The sequence below is a fragment of the Hoplias malabaricus genome, chromosome 16 (genome assembly GCF_029633855.1).
Source record: "Hoplias malabaricus isolate fHopMal1 chromosome 16, fHopMal1.hap1, whole genome shotgun sequence".
Classification (NCBI taxonomy): Eukaryota; Metazoa; Chordata; class Actinopteri; order Characiformes; family Erythrinidae; genus Hoplias; species Hoplias malabaricus.
Window position 1 is genome coordinate 16,929,551 of NC_089815.1, and position 19,484 is coordinate 16,949,034.

The window sequence follows — 19,484 nt, forward strand, 5'->3', positions numbered from 1 at the left end:
CAAGCCCCGCCTCCTGCGCAATGATTGGCTAATGCTACAGCTTTTCTAGAGGTCAGAGCCTGAACGTGACTCGTGTAGGCTTCAAATAGTTAAAAAACTTTATTAACTCCAATCAATGGATTGTCCTGAACTCTGTTTAAAGTAAAATAACTAGAAACGTGGATTTGTAGAGCTGGATGTGCGTGCCTACAGTGAACAGTTTGTGAAGGTGTCTGTTGCTCTCAGGGAGAATGTAAGTTCTACATTTTTTTCATATCAGTGTATTCATGGTGAATTCATATGTTTTCAAAAACAATATTTCTCTAACATATTCATAATTGCTGAGTATTTTCCCAATTTATTTTGTTGCATTCATTTTGCTTGGACCCAACTAACTGGGTTCCATTCTCTTTCCTAAACACTGTCTGTGAGGAATTTGGTGTGTTCTCCCCGTGTCTGCGTGTTTGTCCTCTGGTTCTCCGGTTTCCTCCCATGGTCCAAAAACACACGTTGGTAGGTGGATTGGCGACTCAAAAAAGTATCGCTAAGTGTGAGATTGAGAGTGAATGTGTGCGTCTCGCCCTGTGAAGGACTGGCGCCCACTCCAGGGTGTGTCCCTAGCGCCCAGTCCAGGCTCCAGACCCACCGCGACTCTGAACTGGATAAGCAGTTACAGACAATGAATGAATGAATTATATATATATATATATATATCACACACTGGATAAGATGTTAAATATCCTATGCCAATCCATTAGAGTTTCACATAGGGCCCACCCCATTCTCTTCCTACCTGCAGCCACAAAAATCCTGTTATCACCCATTGTTTCTATGCCAAAACACTAAGGTTCCTGTGGCTATTTATGATCTGATCAGCAACCAGCTACTCTAAACAAAGGTTACTCACTGAGCCCAGCCCACGAGTACCCAAACCACCCACTGGTCTTCACAGGTGTCATCAGGTAGGCACCACTTCTCTTCAGTGTTTTGCTGAATTAAGCCCAGAAGACTCAGCTCCAGGGACCTGGAGGTTGTGGGTTCGATTCCCGCTCCGGGTGACTGTCTGTGAGGAGTTGGTGTGTTCTCCCCGTGTCCGCGTGGGTTTCCTCCGGGTGCTCCAGTTTCCTCCCACAGTCCAAAAACACGTTGCAGGTGGATTGGCGACTCAAAAGTGTCCGTAGGTGTGAATGTGTGTGTGTCTGTGTTGCCCTGTGAAGGACTGGCCCTCCAGGGTGTATTCCCGCCTTGCGCCCAATGATTCCAGGTAGGCTCTGGACCCACCGTGACCCTGAATTCGATAAGCGGTTACAGATAATGAATGAAAAGACTCAGCTGTGAAGTCTGGCATCCCATACTCATCCAACCCCGAGCTAGATTTACAGTCCTACTTTACACTTAAACATCAACAACCAAAATTCCACACTGGCCTCCCTACTAAGGCCATACCACTGACACAGTTATTGCATGCTCTGTGCCATTAGTTCCATGAGATCTTTGTGTGTTACAACCACAACAAAACCCCAACCAGTCTGTGCTCTCCTATCTACCTGCCTTTAGTTTCCAGCCCTTGATGCCGAACTGCACAAGTGGGGATGTGGCCGACGTGGCTGGCTACTAATCCCCTAACACCTATCTTCACCAGTCTTACTTGTCCCTGCCACCCACATTCCCTCACCTCAGCTGCCAAGTTAGCGTACTTCAGCTTCTTCCTTTCAAATGGAACTGTTAATTCTACGAAGTAAACTATCTGTTTATTTTCAGAAAGCAGCACCATGTCTGGCCTCAGTTTAGTTAATGCAATGTACTCTGGGACCTGCAGTTCCTTTTACTTATGTCCACCAGCAATTTCCAATCTTGTGCTTCACCTTATGTACCAATATTTATAGCTTGCACACACAGTTGAACATGTTCCTCCACGCGCAAAATTACTACAACTACAAAATTTTACTACAACCACTCTGCAATGTATTAACCTCTAGGCGGTTGCTGTCCAATGAACATACTAATACCCAAAGCACCTGATTATGTCTCCATGTATACCGACCCTGAGTCAAACTAACCTTACAAGCTTATAGAAGTAACCAACCCTTGTACATAATCTACAACTAGGGTCTTCACATACCCACTGTCCCAGATTTTGCGGCATAGGAAGGACATCGTGAGTTGCACCCAGCAAAAACTTAATACGACTTGCCTCCATCACCCACAGCTCTTGCCAAGTGATTTTCTGCTTCTCTAGATTCTCCCAACAAAGCCACTGGCGTTGTTATGCCTTTGATGCTGCTGTTGCACATCTTGACTCCTCTTCTTGCTCACAAATAATACTAGTTATCATTCGGTTTCTCTCTGGTGATGTGGCCTTACCAAACGCTTTCCACGAATCACCTGATCCAAGGTGTGCTCTTCCGCATTGTACTTGGCTAATCACTTCCTCTAATGAGTTCCTGGCTACCTGCACAGAGATTTGGGAATTCCAGTTTTTGTGAATTGTGCTGCGCTCTCTACTTCTGTGATCACAACATCATAAACTGTTAATGGCCATCCAAAATGAGGCAGTAAGCCAAACTGCAAACACCACAATTTCAACTTCCCTGGCAAACGAACTATCAATGGTATTAATAGCCTTCACCAATTCAGCTTTAATCCCACAACTTGCTTGTTTCATTTAGTGTTGCACTATACCATCTACCTAAACTCTTCACTGGTCTCTCCACTACAGAAAGGATAATTTCTTCTTCCATTACAAACTTTTCTTGCATAAGTTTTTCTTTGAAAATAGACAGACGTCTAGACTTGCTTGGTTTAATTTTCACCCTAACCAACCTTAGATTATCATTTAACTACCCCAGCCACTGCCATGTGTAGGCACAATAGTTATCAGTATTGTCATGTCATCCATTTATGCTCTAACTGGAGAGAGCCAAAATCATGCAGTCTCTCACCGCCTACGACCCACTTAGAGGCCCTTGTCTGGTACCTGAAGAACTCAGAAGCTTTCCACATAAGTTTGTGTGGCACTGAGCCAAATGCATTAGCTAAATCTAAGAAAACTACATGTAGATCCCTACCTTCTTTCTTTGCTGTCTAAAACCTACAAAGCCAGAAACCCCTTTGTACTGATGTATCAATTAATTTGTTTGCTTTCAAAATAGCAGCAAGTCTCTGAGCTATCACTAAAAGCTATCTTACCCTCCATATTAAGAAGGCTTATAGACCGGAATTGTTCTTAACCCACAGCATCTTTCTCCTTAGGCATAAGGATACCACCTGCTCTCTTTCACTCTTTTGGGATGATCCCTTTCTTCCATACTATAACCATTAACCTCCACAAAATCTTCAAGACCTCAGATGCATATAGTGGCTTGCAAAAGTATTCATACCCCTTGACCTTTTTCACATTTTGTCACCTTACAGCCACAAACCTAAATGTATTTTATTGAGATTTGAAGTGACAAACCAATACAATGTAGCATATAATTGTGAAGTGGAATAAAAATGATACATAGTTTTCAAAATTTTAATCTAATAACAATCTGAAAAGTGCGACGTGCAAAAGTATTCAGCCTCCTATATCAATACTTTGTAGAACCACCTTTCACTGCAATTAGAGTTGCAAGTCTTTTGGGGTATGTCTCTATTGGCTTTGTGCATCTAGAGACTGAGATTTATGCCCATCGTTCTGTGCAAAATAGCACAAGCTCAGCCGGGACGGATGGAGAGCATCTGTGAACAGCAATTTTCATGTCTTGCCACAGATGCTCAATGGAATTTGGGTCAAGACTTTGACCGGACCATTCTAACACATGAATATTCTTTGATTTAAACCATTCCAATGGAGCTCTGGCTGTATGTTTAGGGTCATTGTCTTGCTGGAAGGTGAATCTCCCTCCCAGTCTCAAGTCTTATGCAGCCTCCAACAGGTTTTCTTCCAGGATTGCCCTGTATTTACCATCTGTCAGTTTGGGTGGACAGCCATGTCTTGGTAGGTTTGCAGTTGTAGAACACTTTTCCATTTTTGAATGATGGATTGAACATTGCTCCTTGGGATGCTCAATGCTTGGGGTATGTTATAACCTTGATTTATACTTCACCACAACTTTATCTCTGACCTGTCTGGTAAGTTCCTTGGTCTTCATGATGCTGTTTCTCTAACAAACCACTGAGGCCTTCACAGAACAGGTGTATTTATACTGAGACTAAATTACACACAGTTGTTTATTAAGTGACTTCTGATTGCACTAGAGTTTATTTAGGTGTATAAGAGTTAAGGAGGCTTAATACTTTTGCATGTCACACGTTTTATTTGATTAAACTTTTGAATACCATGTATCATTTTCATTCCACTTCACTGCTACCTTGCGTTGGTCTATCACTTAAAATCTCAATTAATACATCTAAGTTTGTGATTGTAAGGTGACAAAATGTGAAAATGTTCAAGAGGTATGAATACTTTTGCAAGGCAATGTATTTGTACACCCAGTACAAACACCATTAGGCCCTGGAGCAGTTCCTGCCTTTGCATGACACACCACATCTTGAACCTCACTCCATTTTGGTGGGCCAACTTCCATTTCCTGCTCTATTTCACCTAGTGGTGGAATATCTCATGGCAACTCAAGCTCCTCCGCTTTATCCTAATCACAGCCATAGTGTATAATAGTGTGTTTGTGTGTATATATATTTTTCGTAATATTCTATTACTATATTTACTAGGTTTAGGTACCATATACATTAACATTGACATTTGCAAAGTTAAAATAAATTGAGCAATACAACATCACATTTCATATATATAAAATGTAAAAAAAAATATTAATTACAACCATTTGTTTTTTATTTACAAAGATAATCATTAGTTTTAATTGTTGCTTTTTTTATTCCAGTACGTGATTGCTGTCAGATTAAAAACAGGTCCATTTTTGTGGATCTTTTCTCCTTACATTATTTAAACAAAGCAGCTGTCCTTCACATTGTGTGAAAATGTAATGTTGAATGGACAAATAGAAATGCTCCCAAATTACTTGAAAATCTTTTTACATTCATTTCCACTGAAAGTTAAGATTTTATCTTTGTCCTGTAAAGTTACTACAGGGTGGGCCATTTATATGGATACACCTTAATAAAATGGGAATGGTTGGTGATATTAACTTCCTGTTCATGGCACATTAGTATATGGGAGGGGGGAAACTTTTCAAGATAGGTGGTGACCATGGCAGCCATTTTGGATCCAACTTTTGTTTTTTCAATGGGAAGAGGGTCATGTTACACATCAAACTTATTGGGAATTTCACAAGAAAAACAATGGTGTGGTTTTAATGTAACCTTATGGTTTTATGAGTTATTTACAAGTTTCTGACCACATATAAAATGTGTTCAAAGGGCTATCCATTGTGTTGGATTGTCAATGCAACCCTCTTCTCCCACTCTTCACACACTGATAGCAATACTGCAGGAGAAATGCCAGCACGGGCTTCCAGTATCCGTAGTTTCAGGTGCTGCACATCTCGTATCTTCACAGCATAAACAATTGTCTTCAGATGACCCCAAAGATAAAAGTCTAAGGGGGTCAGATCTGGAGACCTTGGGGGCCATTCAACTGGCCCTCGACGACCAATCCACTTGCTAGGAAACTGTTCATCTAGGAATGCTCGGACCTGACACTCAATGTGGTGGTGCACCATCTTGCTGGAAAAACTCAGGGAACGTGCCAGCTTCAGTGCATAAAGAGGAAAACACATTATCATGTAGCAATTTTGCATATCCAGTGGCCTTGAGGTTTCCATTGATGAAGAATGGCCCCACTATTTTTGTACCCCATATACCACACCATACCATCAAGATGTGCAACTATGTATACTGGAAGCCTGTGCTAGCATTTCTCCTGCGGTGTTGCTATCAGTGTGTGAAGAGGGCTGCATTGACAATCCAACACAATGGGCAGCAATTTGAACACATTTTATAAGTGGTCAGAAAGAATAAAGTTACCTTAAAATCAAGCACAACATTGTTTTACTTGTGAAATTCCCAATAAGTTTGATGTGTCACATGACCCTCTTCTCATTGAAAAAACAAAATTTGGATCCAAAATGGCCGACTTCAAAATGGCAATCATGGTCACCACCCATCTTGAAAAGTTTCCACCCTCCCATATACTAATGTGCCACAAACAGGAAGTTAATATCACCAACCATTCCCATTTTATTAAGGTGTATCCATATAAATGGCCCACCCTGTATTTTGGGAGATACATGTTGTTCACTGGACAGTGACGATATTATAATCCATTAATCTTTAGGTGTAATTTGCGCAGAAGCATGTAGATGTGAACACTACCTTTAGTTTGCCCATTCAGTCTGCAGCTCTGAATAAAAGTCAACTTCAGGTAGCAAAAAAGCAGCAGCAAATTAGCAGTAAAACAAATCAGGGATCCTCATATTGGTGTCTGAATTGGTCAGTTTGAACCCAAGATGTGCAACAATTAATATAACATTAACAGCTGTAACACAACATAATTAACTCAGTAATATGTCATGAAAATAAAATAATACATTATCTCAATAACATTTGTAATACTGATATCCCGATAAGCCAAATAAAATGAACTTATGATAAAAGAGTGAAAATTAATTATGCAAAACTTGTTTGTGGCTTTCTTGTCCAAGATTGCTAGTTCCAGAACATACTCTGTTAATAGCAAATATCCCTTTAATTACCACTAAAATTCTTATCATCTTAGCAGTGTCTAACTAAATCAGTGGAGTCATCATTTATTCAGATTTTTCCAAATTTTCCTAGAAGATAACCAGTCTGAGAGAAAAGATCATTTCAAATCTAAATCTAAAAGACAAGGCAATGTCTGTGGAGGTGTTCCACAAACCAGGATTTCTCAGTTTAGTTGGATTAATTAAGCCAAGTCAAATATGTTCAATATGTATATTGTTTAAAGACATTTCTAGAGGAAAATCCTTAGCACTAGGCTTCAAGTCCATCTCGGGTCATCTATAAAGATATAAAAAACTATTCATTTACATGACACATTTAGAAGTTATTCCCAAGTGGCTTAAATTTAATTCTACACATCCACCTTCAATGAACGAACAAGTTGCCTTTGAGTACATGCAGATCTATGAATATGCAATTAGTTCTTGCCATTAACTTCACTTACATCTGTTTGCCTGCAGCTTGAAAGCCCTGCTCTGATTCCTTAATTGTATGATGTAAGAAATTATGGCTGCCTGAATTTGCTGGTTTAAGACCAGTCCTTTGAATGCTGCAGTTTCAAAGTGGAAAAGTAGACCTGGTGCTGAGTATTACACTGAATTACCCATCTAGCATGGAAACACAGCAGACAGACATATTAACATGGTAAAAAAAAAAACATGGTCTAATAGCAGTTAGGAAGAAGAGTCCGTAAAGTTAACAGATCCAGAGCGTCATTTTTAATTTGCACACTTTTCTTGGCTGATTGCAAGCACCAACATATTGTGGTGAGGACGATACAGACACACCGTTCATTATCCACTGCACTACATAAACATACAGATTCTCAAAAAAGGGGTTTGAGTGATAAAATCTGATACTAAGTGATTAAATGAAGGCCTACATTGCAAATGATACATAAGGTATGAATACATTAAATCACAATGACAACATGAAGAAATAATAAAAAACAAAAACACACAAACTGTGTACAATGTTTAGAATTGCTTATTTTCATCTTAGAGAAGAAGAAATAATTGGTCTTGAACATAATTGTTTGCAAAATCAACAGCAGTGGACCAGTTCTCCAAATCCAGAGATGGATTTAAAAAGAAAAAAGAAGAAAAAGGCTAAAAAAGGTTTCTTTAACTCTCTGAAATGCGTAATATGGAAAAGGCCAAGCATTTTCCAATCATAAATCATAAATTCCAATCATAAAGTGCAATATGGCTATAAATCATAATACAATAAAATAGCATGCATGTTTCTTAAGTGAGAAGAATCGATTGGGTCAATTGTCTTAACACTAAATTAAAGCAGTCCCCTCACAGCTGCTTAATTATACTTGGAGGTTTGCATAGTGGAGGGAACTTCTTAGCATCCACTTACAAGTATTGTTTAAAAAAAAAAAAAAAAAAATCCCATCATGGTTTTCCTACTCTTCTGTGAATGTAGTCCTATAATCCTTCATAATTAACATCTATATAGTAATAATAATTTTACATGTACTTTTAAGGTTATATGTAAGAATTGCATTGTAATATTATTGAAATTGCACTCTAGCTAATTTTTAATTACCCCACGTAGTAAAATTAATAGAAAATGGCCCAGAAAAATAAAAAAGGCAAACATTATCAGATGGAAGCACACCAATAAAAGACAGTGTTACTTAGAGCAGTTGTTAGTTGGTGAAAATGTACTTAGCTGATCTGAGACCAGCGTTGCTTTTTCCCTTGATGCTAAAAGTTGGGCTTCCATGATCAGCACAAAAGTGCAAATTCTTCCCAAAGCTACTCAGTCCAGCGACACACAACAATTATTATAATAATAATACAGAGAAGAGATTTTGTCAACATTTTCCTTCTCATAAATTTAAAATAAAAACAATAAATGTCATAAGCTTTTAGAATATCTATTGCACACCACTTTCCAAAACATACCATTGTCCTTCAAGAGGATTAATTTAGAGTGTTGAGTGACACTTGAAAGAACTAAATAATAATTTGCAAGAAAAATATGTAGTGACCTTACCCCATTAATGCAGAGGGTGTGACCAGTGCAAATAGCACTATGAAGAATTTATGATTTAGAAATTTTCCCATTTTTTTTTGTACCCCATTTACAGAAGCAAGCACCTTTTATGTTTAGAACTCATTCATACAGTACTGTGCAAACATCAAAAGCCATGAATCGCTTTCAAAACTGACATTAAGGTTTAAATTTTTCAGATTTTTTTTGGCCTACATTTTCTCATCAACTTGCACAGGAGATATTTTTGGAGATTAATTATAAGATAATCCATTTTCATAAGTAAGTGAAATGTCAAAAGTAAATAAAGCGAGGGAAAAAACCCCAAAACATTCTTTTCACAATGTTGAACTAACTGGCTGCCCCAGACCTCAAGATCAAATCAAGTTTGGGTATACATTGGGACAACTTGGATTGTGAGAAGTAGAAATCCAACCAGCTTCTAAAACTGAACTTTGGAAGTGTATTTATTTACAGATAAAAGAAATTCTCCTGAAAAGGATTAAAGCTATAATAAAGGAAAATCTTGGGCACAAATTTTTGATGATAATTACACAGAAACCTTAATGTGTTCTGGTTTTGCCCCTGATACTTTATGAACTTAACAGCTGTTTTGACTGGAAATTAATTAAATAATGAGGAGGCCTCTAACTTTTGCACAGTCCTGCATGTCCGGCACTGCTGAATGTCAATATTTCACTAAACTGAGTTGACTGCTTAAACTGGTTTTGGGCCAAAGTTCAGGCAGATCAAATACATTAGTCATGTGCAGCAGTCTGTCAGTCATTCAAACACTCACAGCCTCTGATCCCTGAACACAGCCACACACAAATACACATACACACCTGGACTGTGAAACCTTGATTCTCGCGTGCCTTCCATAGACATAAGACATATCTACAAATTTACAAACATGTCCAAAATGTTAGTGTTAATTCCTGGACATTGTGGTTTATCTGGACCTCCATAAATAGAGTCCGTCTCTGGGTAAAGGAGAGCAGATATCAGTGACAGACAGTTTTCAGATGAGACCAGATGCCAATTTTCAGAGCAGGGACAGAAGTACAGATTAAGAAGTCATGGTCCCTCAAGAACTGCATATAGGCCTTGCTTTGGTTGAAGGGTCTAGAATGAAGTTACAATATTATTTCAAACCAACAGACCTCTGAAGACATGCATCATTCTGTAGTCAGCCTCTTTCTCACTGGAAATAAAATAATTTCTGTTTTCTCAAAGTGTGAATATCACATGCTTTGTTAAATAAAAATGTTCCAAATGTATGCCACCTCCACCCACAAAATGTCACGTGTACTGCAACAAACATGGTAAAAGCTAGAAAACATTTGTGTACACTGAAATTACATAACAACCTAGTCAAAATCTATGGTACCTCTGCCAAAGACGCTTAACTACAACATTCAACCAACATTCGCTGGTTTCTCTCAAGAATTTTGATGATGGAGTACTATTAAGTTTCATTTGGAAATATATCCAAATTACAGCTCTTTTCAACCTCTTCAATCAAAGCAGCTAGCAACATTTGGAGGAAAAAAAACATGCACAGTATGCAATAGCAGTGACATTTTTTTTCCATATAGAAAACTGACCAATTCCAGAATGATGACGTCTTCAACACGACAGGTTTCCCTTTAAAGTTAGCTCAGATGGTTTGCGGTATTTTGCACATTTTCCTTGTAACATGTAACATGCAGACGTCTTAATGACAAACTTGTTTGCTGCAAACTCGAGAGCTGTATATGCATGAAAATCCAATTGTTCCCCTGTAATTAGACAGTCTCAAAAAAACTGCATATTAAACAATGTAAAACTGCTACAAAACCATAAAGTATGCCATCTTTTCTACACCTCTGCCATTTATACTTACCAAAAATGATTAAACAGCACAAAAATACAGGCCTTAATACAAAAATGTGCATATGCATACATACACAAGTGAATGCGTGCACACATTCTTCCCTTTCATACAGCCACAGTCTTATCAGCCACTGATAGCTGAAACATATTCAAACCTAAGAGTCATTTGAATGATAATCCGTCACAATAATGAAGTCTTTATGCATACTTGCAACTTCTCTTTACAAAGTTAAAATAATGCTTCCCAGTGAATCCTGAATGCATTACACACATCTACAGTTGATCAGCTCACATCTAGGCTACTTCAAGTCATTGTTAAGTTATTAAGTGCTACCACTAGGACCACTGCATGCTGTTTAAAGCATTTTGGAGACATTTGGTTTAAACAGGTGTGAAAATGTAGCCTATGCTGATACACAGATGAAATTGGAGACAGCAACTTTAACAGTCACTAGTAATTTCATGAGATGTTTAACGAAGAAGAAGAAAAAAAAAAAAGAAAAAAAAGAAACATTTATGCATGCAAGTAAAACTGTGCATGTCATAGGTCACAAAGACCTTGTACTGAAACACCGAAAGGAGAGCATCTTATTGCACACTCCTTTTATATCTCACCTCATTCCATTATAGACAATTCCTCCAGACCATGCAGGGCCTTGTTGTAACACTTCAAATAACACCCAATGGCATTAGGCATAGGAAACCAAGCTTTGAGCTTTCATAATATACATTGATTGTGCCACTAAGAACCACAGACTACAGTTCTCAAAAATTGGCCTTGATCCTTTTTTTTTCTTTGTCCAATTAAGATGCAAAATGATTTGAAATTAAAAAAAATATTGTCCAAAATAAGAATTTGGTTCTAAGCTTCAGCAGCTGTTCCTGCTTTCTATCATTTGTTTCTCTCAACACTGTGACCAATCTTCTACACTCATACCTTTAGATTTCTGACAATCTTAAAGCATACTGTATGGTATGAAGACTTCTTACAACTGATTAAGCAAATAAATAGAATCACTCCTAAACCATAAAACAACTTTAAAAAGCTCAAAAAAAGAGAAAAACCCACCCACAAAAACAGATTGGTGGGGAAAAAAAACAGAAGTGCTCACATGTTTAGATAAAAAGGATTAAATAGAAAAGAATGCATCCAAAAGTGCTGTGGCTCTCATTGATGACATGGTGCATCAAGAACCTTTTAGCACGCTAATAACAATGCTGTATCATGTCCCCCACCCTCCAGAAAAAACCATGGATCTCATACTATGGTCTCATCTGCTGTCTTTTTCAGCAGCTTAGTGGAGAGCAAGGAATGCTGGGTAGAGTGGGCACCCTTGGTGTCTGGAATGAGCAGGCGCACTTTCTGATTGGTTCGTCTCCACTCTGAGTACAACTGACAGTGGTAGCGGAATGACACCTGTGGACCAAGAGGATTCTTATCAGTTAAAGGTGCTTTATCAATAACCTTTTTATTGTCATGTGTTTTAAAATCATATATATGATAAACTTGAAATTTTGAAGTGGTGAAGTATTCAGATTTGAAACATTCAGATAGCAAAAATACAAATCTAAGCCAGATGTCAACCAGCGGGCTTCTAAGGAAAAAGTATTATATTGAACGTTAATAAATTTACATTGAAAACTGATGTATGCTTTTCAAATCACAATTTGCTAATACAATAGGTTTTGGCTTAAATATAAACCCACACTATATTTCAAACTAGGGATTGTTGTAGGCATGTAGCTGTGCAGATATTACCAGAGTCCAGAGGACATAGATAGTGAACAGAGCGATGGTGAGGGCAATGAGGCCCACTGCCTCCAGGCGGCTGTTGAAGTGCAGGTGATCCTGAGCCCCACGTAGACACAGCCAACCAGAGATGGCTGCCAGGGGTGTTATGAAAAGGAAACACACCATGTCACAGAAGAGGGTGCGTTTCTCATTCCTCGGCCCAGGGTCCCTTAGCCACTACAGAGATAAAAGTGACGCAGTTTAAGAGTTTGGTAAAGTGATAAAATAAGTTTAAAAAAAAAGTCTGATTTTTGTCCAGAGCCATGTTTAAAGAAAGGTTATTTAACTTTATGAGAAGATGCCAGGGTATTTATAGCTTTTTTAGATGCTGCGACTTATGTTCTTCATATCTACATAGGAAGCAGGCTGTCTTTCAACAGAGGCTTTTATGTTCTGCCACAATTTTCCTATAGTATTCCCAGAATGGATATAGATTAAATTATAAACTATTAAGTTTATAGTGTTATTTTAAAATATTATAACTATACACAATAAACAATATATAGAAAAGTATTAATCTAATGTATGTTGGTCTGTCTTTATAAATTGTTCAGCAATTACAATAATACAGTGCTGAAAATTATGTTGTGGAACTCAAATTATGAATGAATGAATTAATAAACAAATAAATACATGATAATCCTCCTAATTTAGCCCCAGAAAAAGCAAACGAGAGTAAATCTTTGTCAACAAAGAATCAAAAACGAAATTTAGATCTGGTATTCAGTTGGAGGCGATCTGATAAATGCCAATAAATCTTACACAATGCTCTTTTAAAAATGAAAAATAAGCAAAATTCCAATCTTCATTTTTTCTTTAAAATGAGATACAATGTAAGACACGTTAAACCTTCAAATGTACCACACACACCACACATCTAACATCAAACATGCCTCATTTATTTGCCTACAAGGTCAGGAAGAAATAATACATAAGTTATGCCGTGGGATAATAACACTCTTAATAATCAATTGGGGACTAAAGACAACCATTCTATAATCTATGACAGCAATAATAAATCAGAATCATCATGGTTACAATAACAAAACATGCAAAATTAAGCAAAACTAATTAGCATTAAAGCCCCTGGGAAGCTAAATTGTGAGTTTTCTTTCTATTGCCCTTTTCACACATGCACAGTAATCCAGAAATGTTCTGGTGTTTACCCGGAGGAGCTGTATATGTGAACGCGACCATCCGCAACATTTGTCCTGGACCCTCCTCGAGCCCTAGTAAATGTTTCGGGTAAAGTCCGATGCCCCTTTCACACAGAATTTCTAGAGAAAAAATCTGGAGTATCGGGATATTTTACACATGCAGTTTACATCCGCAACATTCATCCCGCCCTTTATTCTCCTCAAGCCCTAGTAAACCTTCCAGGTAAACTTTGAGTCAGTACATGTGAGAACAGTGCTGGAAATGTTCCGGAGTTTCTCCTGCTGGTGCTGTACATGCGCTGTGCCCCACGTCTAAATCACGTGTTTCATCCCCCACTGTGAGAGTGCACCTGAGGCAGAAAATCTCCTGCTGTGAGCGGCATGTGTGAACGACCACTCCGGGATATCTCCGGAGTCAACATGTTAAACCGTCTCCCCAGGGCCCACAGTGAAAATATACAAATCATTTCTTATCTTAGACTCGCAAACTGGGTTGGACTCTCAGGAACAGTCCTGAAGTGGTTCATTTCTTACCTGGAAGGCAGGAACTACTTTGTAGAAATAGAAAATAATATTTCAGAGAACATGCCAGTAACCTGTGGTGTCCCCCAGGGCTCTATTCTTGGTCCACTTTTATTTAATTTATATATGCTTCCTCTTGGCCAGATTCTACAGAACTATGGGCTGTCCTATCACAGCTATGCAGATGATACTCAGATTTACATGGCCCTGTCCCCAAACGACTCTGGCCCAGTTGACTTATTAAGCAAGTGCCTTGAACACATCACAAACTGGATGGGACACAATTTTCTGCAGCTGAATAAAGATAAAACTGAGATTATACTATTTGGGAATAGCACTGAGAGACAAAGATTGGCTACGTATCTGGACTCGAGAGCCCTCAAATCTAAAGAACTGGCTCGCAACCTTGGTGTATCAATGGACTCAGATCTCAGTTTTAGTAGTCATATTAAAGCGGTTACTAGATCAGCATTTTACCATCTTAAGAACATCAGTAAGATGTAAAGCACTTTGAATTGCTTCTGTATGAAAGGTGCTCTATAAATAAACTTGCCTTGCCTTATGAATATCTTTCCCAAGTCTTAGGACACATAGTACAGTTTGCTGTATTCCATCAGTATTGCTCTCCTCTTGATGTAGAATGGGCTGTCATAAAATGGGAAAAGCTAACGTAAGCTGTCAGCCACGCACCTTCATTAGAATAATAAGACCACACGCACACCATTCTGAGGTCTTATGAGAGGATTTTGTTTATTTTTGTGCTGTGCTTTATAATGTTTTTGCTTCATGTTTTCTAATAAACTGTGCAAAAAGCTTTAATATTATACAAAAAAAAATTAAAATGAAATGATAATAATAATAATAATAATAATCATCCATCCAAATGTTTTCCCAGAGGCTTTATCCATGCCAGAGGCTTTATCCATGCCACATTAGCTTTTAGGAGCACACAAGGGGCATTTAATAATCCAACGAAATGATAGATTTAGCTTCGACATTTAGGTAACATCCTACATGTAAGAATGTGCTTAGCAATACATGGACTATATATTGTTACTGTAGGACTTAACAGTGCACCTATATGGTACATGGAACTGATAAAATTAACAATAAATGTAGAATCAAGGAGGCAATCTTAATATCATGGTTAACCGATATAACTCTTTGAATAAATATAACAATTTAAATGTATGAAGAGAACAAAAGAGGCAAAAGTCACAAGCTGAATTGCTCAGGATTCCTTTAAACTCTGCCTCCAGGCCAATAATAGTAATACATTTTATACACAATTTTCATTTCATGATAAATTTGAGTAAATAATGAGTTTTTTCTTTTTTAGGAAATAATTAAGAACATGTTATTGGTCAATTCACAGAACAATTTTATATATTAGTAAGGCAGTTAAAATCAAATTATCATTAGTTTAAAACAGAGAACAAAACTCTCAAAAAACTGGTATTGACATTAGCCATGTTAGAAGTACATACTGCAAGCTTGGACTAAGCGGTGTAACAGCTATTCAAAGCTAGGAGAACACTGAAGATCTATTACACACCACTTGCAACTTACGTAGAACGTAAAATATGGCAACATACAATAACACTATGCCCAAACACACACATTATATATTCAGGCAAAAGCCATGCAGACGAAGGCGAAAGGCATTGACCTTTGTTACCTCTGTGAGGGGCCTCGGCCTGCGCTCAATTGTGAACTCTGTGTGGCATAGCTCACAGTAGTTAGTGTTCGATGATGACAGCCACTTCTCCAGACAGCTTTTGTGCACTGTGCCCAGTGTCCCTGTGCAGTCACATGGTGAAATGAGCCCTTCACTGTTGCCCCCCTCGTGGCAGATTCGACAGATTGGCCCATCACTGAGAACAACAGAAGAACAGGTACTTAGGTAACTCCAGAAGACATTTTTACACTTTAATAATGGAGATGCATCATATTTGACCCATCTCCTTACATTTATTTCTGATTAATCCCACACTCATTATGTTTCTTAAGGGTCAAGAGGGGCTCTACCTCCCAGCCTAGAGATGCTTCGCATAAGATTTATTTGTTAAAAATGAAATAAGTCACATTACTGAGTCAAGTCAGCTAAACTATAGTGTCATTATGCTACTGCGAGTCAATTTTTAAAGAATGAAATATTCCTGCAAAAGTAATGTCTCACACACGTATAATGTCAGGTTCACACTATATGAGTTTAGCACCAGTTTTCTAGTCATCGACTGATTTTCCTCAGGTCAGAGGGAAATCTGCATTTGCTCAGCGCTGGCACAATTACTATGTGTGAACCACTGAAAACACAATCCTATACAAGAGCTCTCCATGTGATTGCTTATACCTCACAAACAAACAATATTTTGTTGATTTAATATCTGGACATGTTGAGTGCAGTGATGAGCTACAGTCAATGATAACGTAAGACTCAGGGTGAAGAGAAATTACTACCCTGTAACTTTACTACAACTAAAATGTCTGTGCTAGGTCTACTGGCCCTGTTCTAGTAAGTCCTTTGTAATTATTGCACTGTATATTCTGCACTCATGTTCTGTGTTGCACTATGGTCTGGGAGGAACGTTGTTTGCGCATATAGGCCTATAGCTGAACTGACAATAAAGTCTCTTAAACAATAATATAGGTTCTATCAGAATACAAGTGCATACCAACTCAGTTTTCAGTATTATGGGCTGGCAGCTATGTTTCATTTAAAAATATTTATTTACCTCTCACTCTCTCTGCAAAGAAGTCAATAATTACATAATAACTAATAATAATCACTGTAATAATATTCATTATACACTGTCTCATCCATATTTTTTTCTTATGTTTGCTTTCAGTGGAAATCAGCACAAAAGCAACTGTCCAGGTGTATTACAGAACAATTTGTTTAAAATAACTAACTACTACTTTTTAGCATAATTGTGAGATTAAAATTTAGCATGAGTGCTGAGTGTAGCATCCTGTACACAACAAAAAGGTGTTTTCTCATCTATGGGCTGGTCACAAGCTCTGCTCTAATCAAGTTAAATTTCCCAATGTTAACTTGTTAAGATAATATTCTTGATAAAGCAGGCCATAATGGATTATGAAAATTGAATTCATTCAAGACTGCAGCTTTGTTTTAAAAAATTATGGATCTTTCTGCTTGAAGGGACTGCGAAATAGATTCCATCATATTCCCTTTGCACACCCAATCAAAGCAACAATGATCAGAGGCCGTGCTAAAGGCCATTCCACTTACCTCTGCGTCCCCAGGGCTTTGATGACAGTTGACAGCAACCGTCCATCTTTGGCTGTGACCTGGGTGACATACTGTGCCCGGCGATTTTCCGAATCCTCCACTGTTTTGGACAGGGCAGCATTGCCAGTGCAGTCGCACAGCGAGCCTGGGAGGTGGCAACACTCCCCTGTCGTCATGTCTGATCCGTCCAGGGGGGCAGGGGACGGGGGTGCAGCAGGAAAGATCACCTGGGCCCTACTACTGAAGACAGAAGCCAAGGGACAAAAAGAGATTAAGACTTGCACCCTCGTCAGATTGTGTATAATTTGAATACAAACGCATATTATGTTTTTCCCCATTATGTTAAACTCAGCAAATAAATACTATCCAAACACTAAAACATGCATAAATTAAGCTATGTAGAGGAATTGTGTGCATTGACCAGGGGCACCAAAACACTGCAGCGTTATTGTATATGAAGTATTCAACAATTAGGTAGTGAAAATAGTATTGCTTTTGCTGCTCTTTTTGTCTCAGGAGACTTAATTAAGATCCTCTCAAAACTCTTTAGGATAAAGAGAAAGACAAAAATGACAAAAGATACAGAAAAGATAAAAGGTGAGAGGTGAAAATGTAGCTGCAAATGAGTATTGGTATTTATATTGTTTTAGTTCGTTTTGGGAGATAGCGTTAAGATTTTGTTTTATTTATTTTTTACAGATGTGGCGCTTGTGCTGCTTGACTCAATCAACTTAATAGACAATATCTCAGGTCGAGTGACGTGAGGAATTGATGCTGCTCTTTAACAACCCTCTCTAATGTGCATCGTTGCGTGTAATTTAGTTCCAATATAGCGATGCTGTAAAATACCACAGACTAACAGGGTGCAGTTAGCCTTCTCGCAAGTTATAGCCATCAAAACAAGGCAGACCGTCGCTAGCTATTTCAGCTAATGAAACAGACAGCTACAGTTTAAAACCATATCGTTTCAAAACTTCAACAAACCCACGAGAAGGTCAAGGCTCCCGTACAACACTGTACGCTCAATGTGGATGTCAAAGACAAAGACAAGCTGTAAAGTAAAAATAACTGACCGTTGGGCATCTTTCTAGCCGGCTCCTGCTAACCAGTTAGCATTCGCTACATCATACAATACACTCCTCTTTATACGCGATTTAAACAACCATAGGTTCTCACCTTCTGTAATTTCATACTGATGTGTCGTAGCAATGGGTTAATTCCTCGTAAACTCGGTCGCTGAGGAGTGTAAATTGAGCGGAGTGTGTTTTGTTTTGGCCCCAGACTCTCAGTGTTCAACTGACTGACGACTGTGGCCTCCTATCGACGTTTTTACCGATTACGTCTTTACGTTACCAGCTCAGGGAACGGGGCTTTCGTCAGTCGCACTGCCAGCAGTTTCGCAAATAATACTCTGTCCCTTGGCTTCTGTAAATCCCCGTAATTTAAGCAAATATATATATATATATATATATATATATATATATATATATATATATATATATATCTTGCCTATATTGGTCTCTTGGGTTTATGTCGTCAGAAACCCTGGCTAAGTTCCCCTAGTTTCAAAGAAGAAATGCTCAGCCATGGTACTGACTGCTTATTTCACATGTGAAGAAGAAATAAAACTACCATTACTTCACTTGTTATATTTAAATGTATTAGCACTGAAACTGAAAGCTGCACATGAACCTAAGGTTTCTGCGGTTAAGAGATGTGTCTGCACAACATCACTGGGCTTGGTAGTAGTGGAACTGCATTTTCTGAACGGATGAATCTATCTGGTACCTCTCAGATGAGTTGGAGCAGCATTTGTTATCCAGAACTAATCATTCAACGACAATATCAAATACTTTACCTCACCGATGTTTTCATGGCTGAATGACAGATTGTCACAGAAATCATCTAATATTGATTCCAAAGAGAATAAATTCTGCAGATAGTACCTATTATTAGCCATAATTTCAAAATAAATTATAATATATCTGAGCCCTCAGCTTCTCAAACTGGAAGTGGGGGTACAGAAGGACTGCCTATTTTGATAAACAAAAAATCTAATAATATAACTGACTTTTCATCCACATCAGAATAAAGATCTCTTCAGTTGCAATGTATGTAGCCTAATCTAATCAGGAAAAAAACAGACTAAAATTAATTTGTGACATCAAAGCAAATTGAT

General features: G+C 38.1%; 1 protein-coding gene and 1 long non-coding RNA gene across 4 annotated transcripts; one reads left to right on the forward strand and one right to left on the reverse strand.

Annotated features, from left to right (window-relative positions):
- Nucleotides 1-94: 94 nt before the first annotated feature.
- On the forward strand, nucleotides 95-17,457 carry LOC136672364 (uncharacterized). Its single transcript, XR_010795792.1, has 3 exons — nucleotides 95-232; nucleotides 11,873-12,030; nucleotides 17,320-17,457. It is a non-coding gene; the product is annotated as an uncharacterized lncRNA (long non-coding RNA).
- marchf2 (membrane-associated ring finger (C3HC4) 2) lies at nucleotides 7,408-18,711 on the reverse strand. 3 transcript variants are annotated; one of them, XM_066648383.1, is made up of 5 exons: nucleotides 18,482-18,711; nucleotides 17,306-17,542; nucleotides 15,722-15,926; nucleotides 12,341-12,550; nucleotides 7,408-11,998 (listed from the first exon to the last, which is right to left on the reverse strand). In XM_066648383.1, exons 2-5 carry the CDS (start codon nucleotides 17,479-17,481, stop codon nucleotides 11,840-11,842), a joined length of 750 nt encoding a protein of 249 aa, XP_066504480.1. In that variant the 5' UTR covers nucleotides 17,482-17,542; nucleotides 18,482-18,711; the 3' UTR covers nucleotides 7,408-11,839. The 3 variants fall into 3 exon arrangements, with proteins under 3 accessions (XP_066504480.1, XP_066504481.1, XP_066504479.1); XM_066648384.1 differs by having other exon boundaries at nucleotides 15,731-15,926; nucleotides 17,306-17,545; XM_066648382.1 differs by having other exon boundaries at nucleotides 17,306-17,545.
- Between the last annotated feature and the right edge of the window lie 773 nt (nucleotides 18,712-19,484).

Excerpts from the sequence above, each read along its gene's own strand:
- marchf2 (XM_066648383.1), bottom strand. The coding sequence starts at position 17,481 with ATGACGACAGGGGAGTGTTGCCACCTCCCAGGCTCGCTGTGCGACTGC. Across the intron at positions 12,551-15,721 it reads CCCTCACAGAGGTAACAAAG|TGGCTAAGGGACCCTGGGCC; the intron begins GTCAATGCCTTT and ends TTATCTCTGTAG. Across the intron at positions 11,999-12,340 it reads TCTATGTCCTCTGGACTCTG|GTGTCATTCCGCTACCACTG; the intron begins GTAATATCTGCA and ends CTTGGTCCACAG.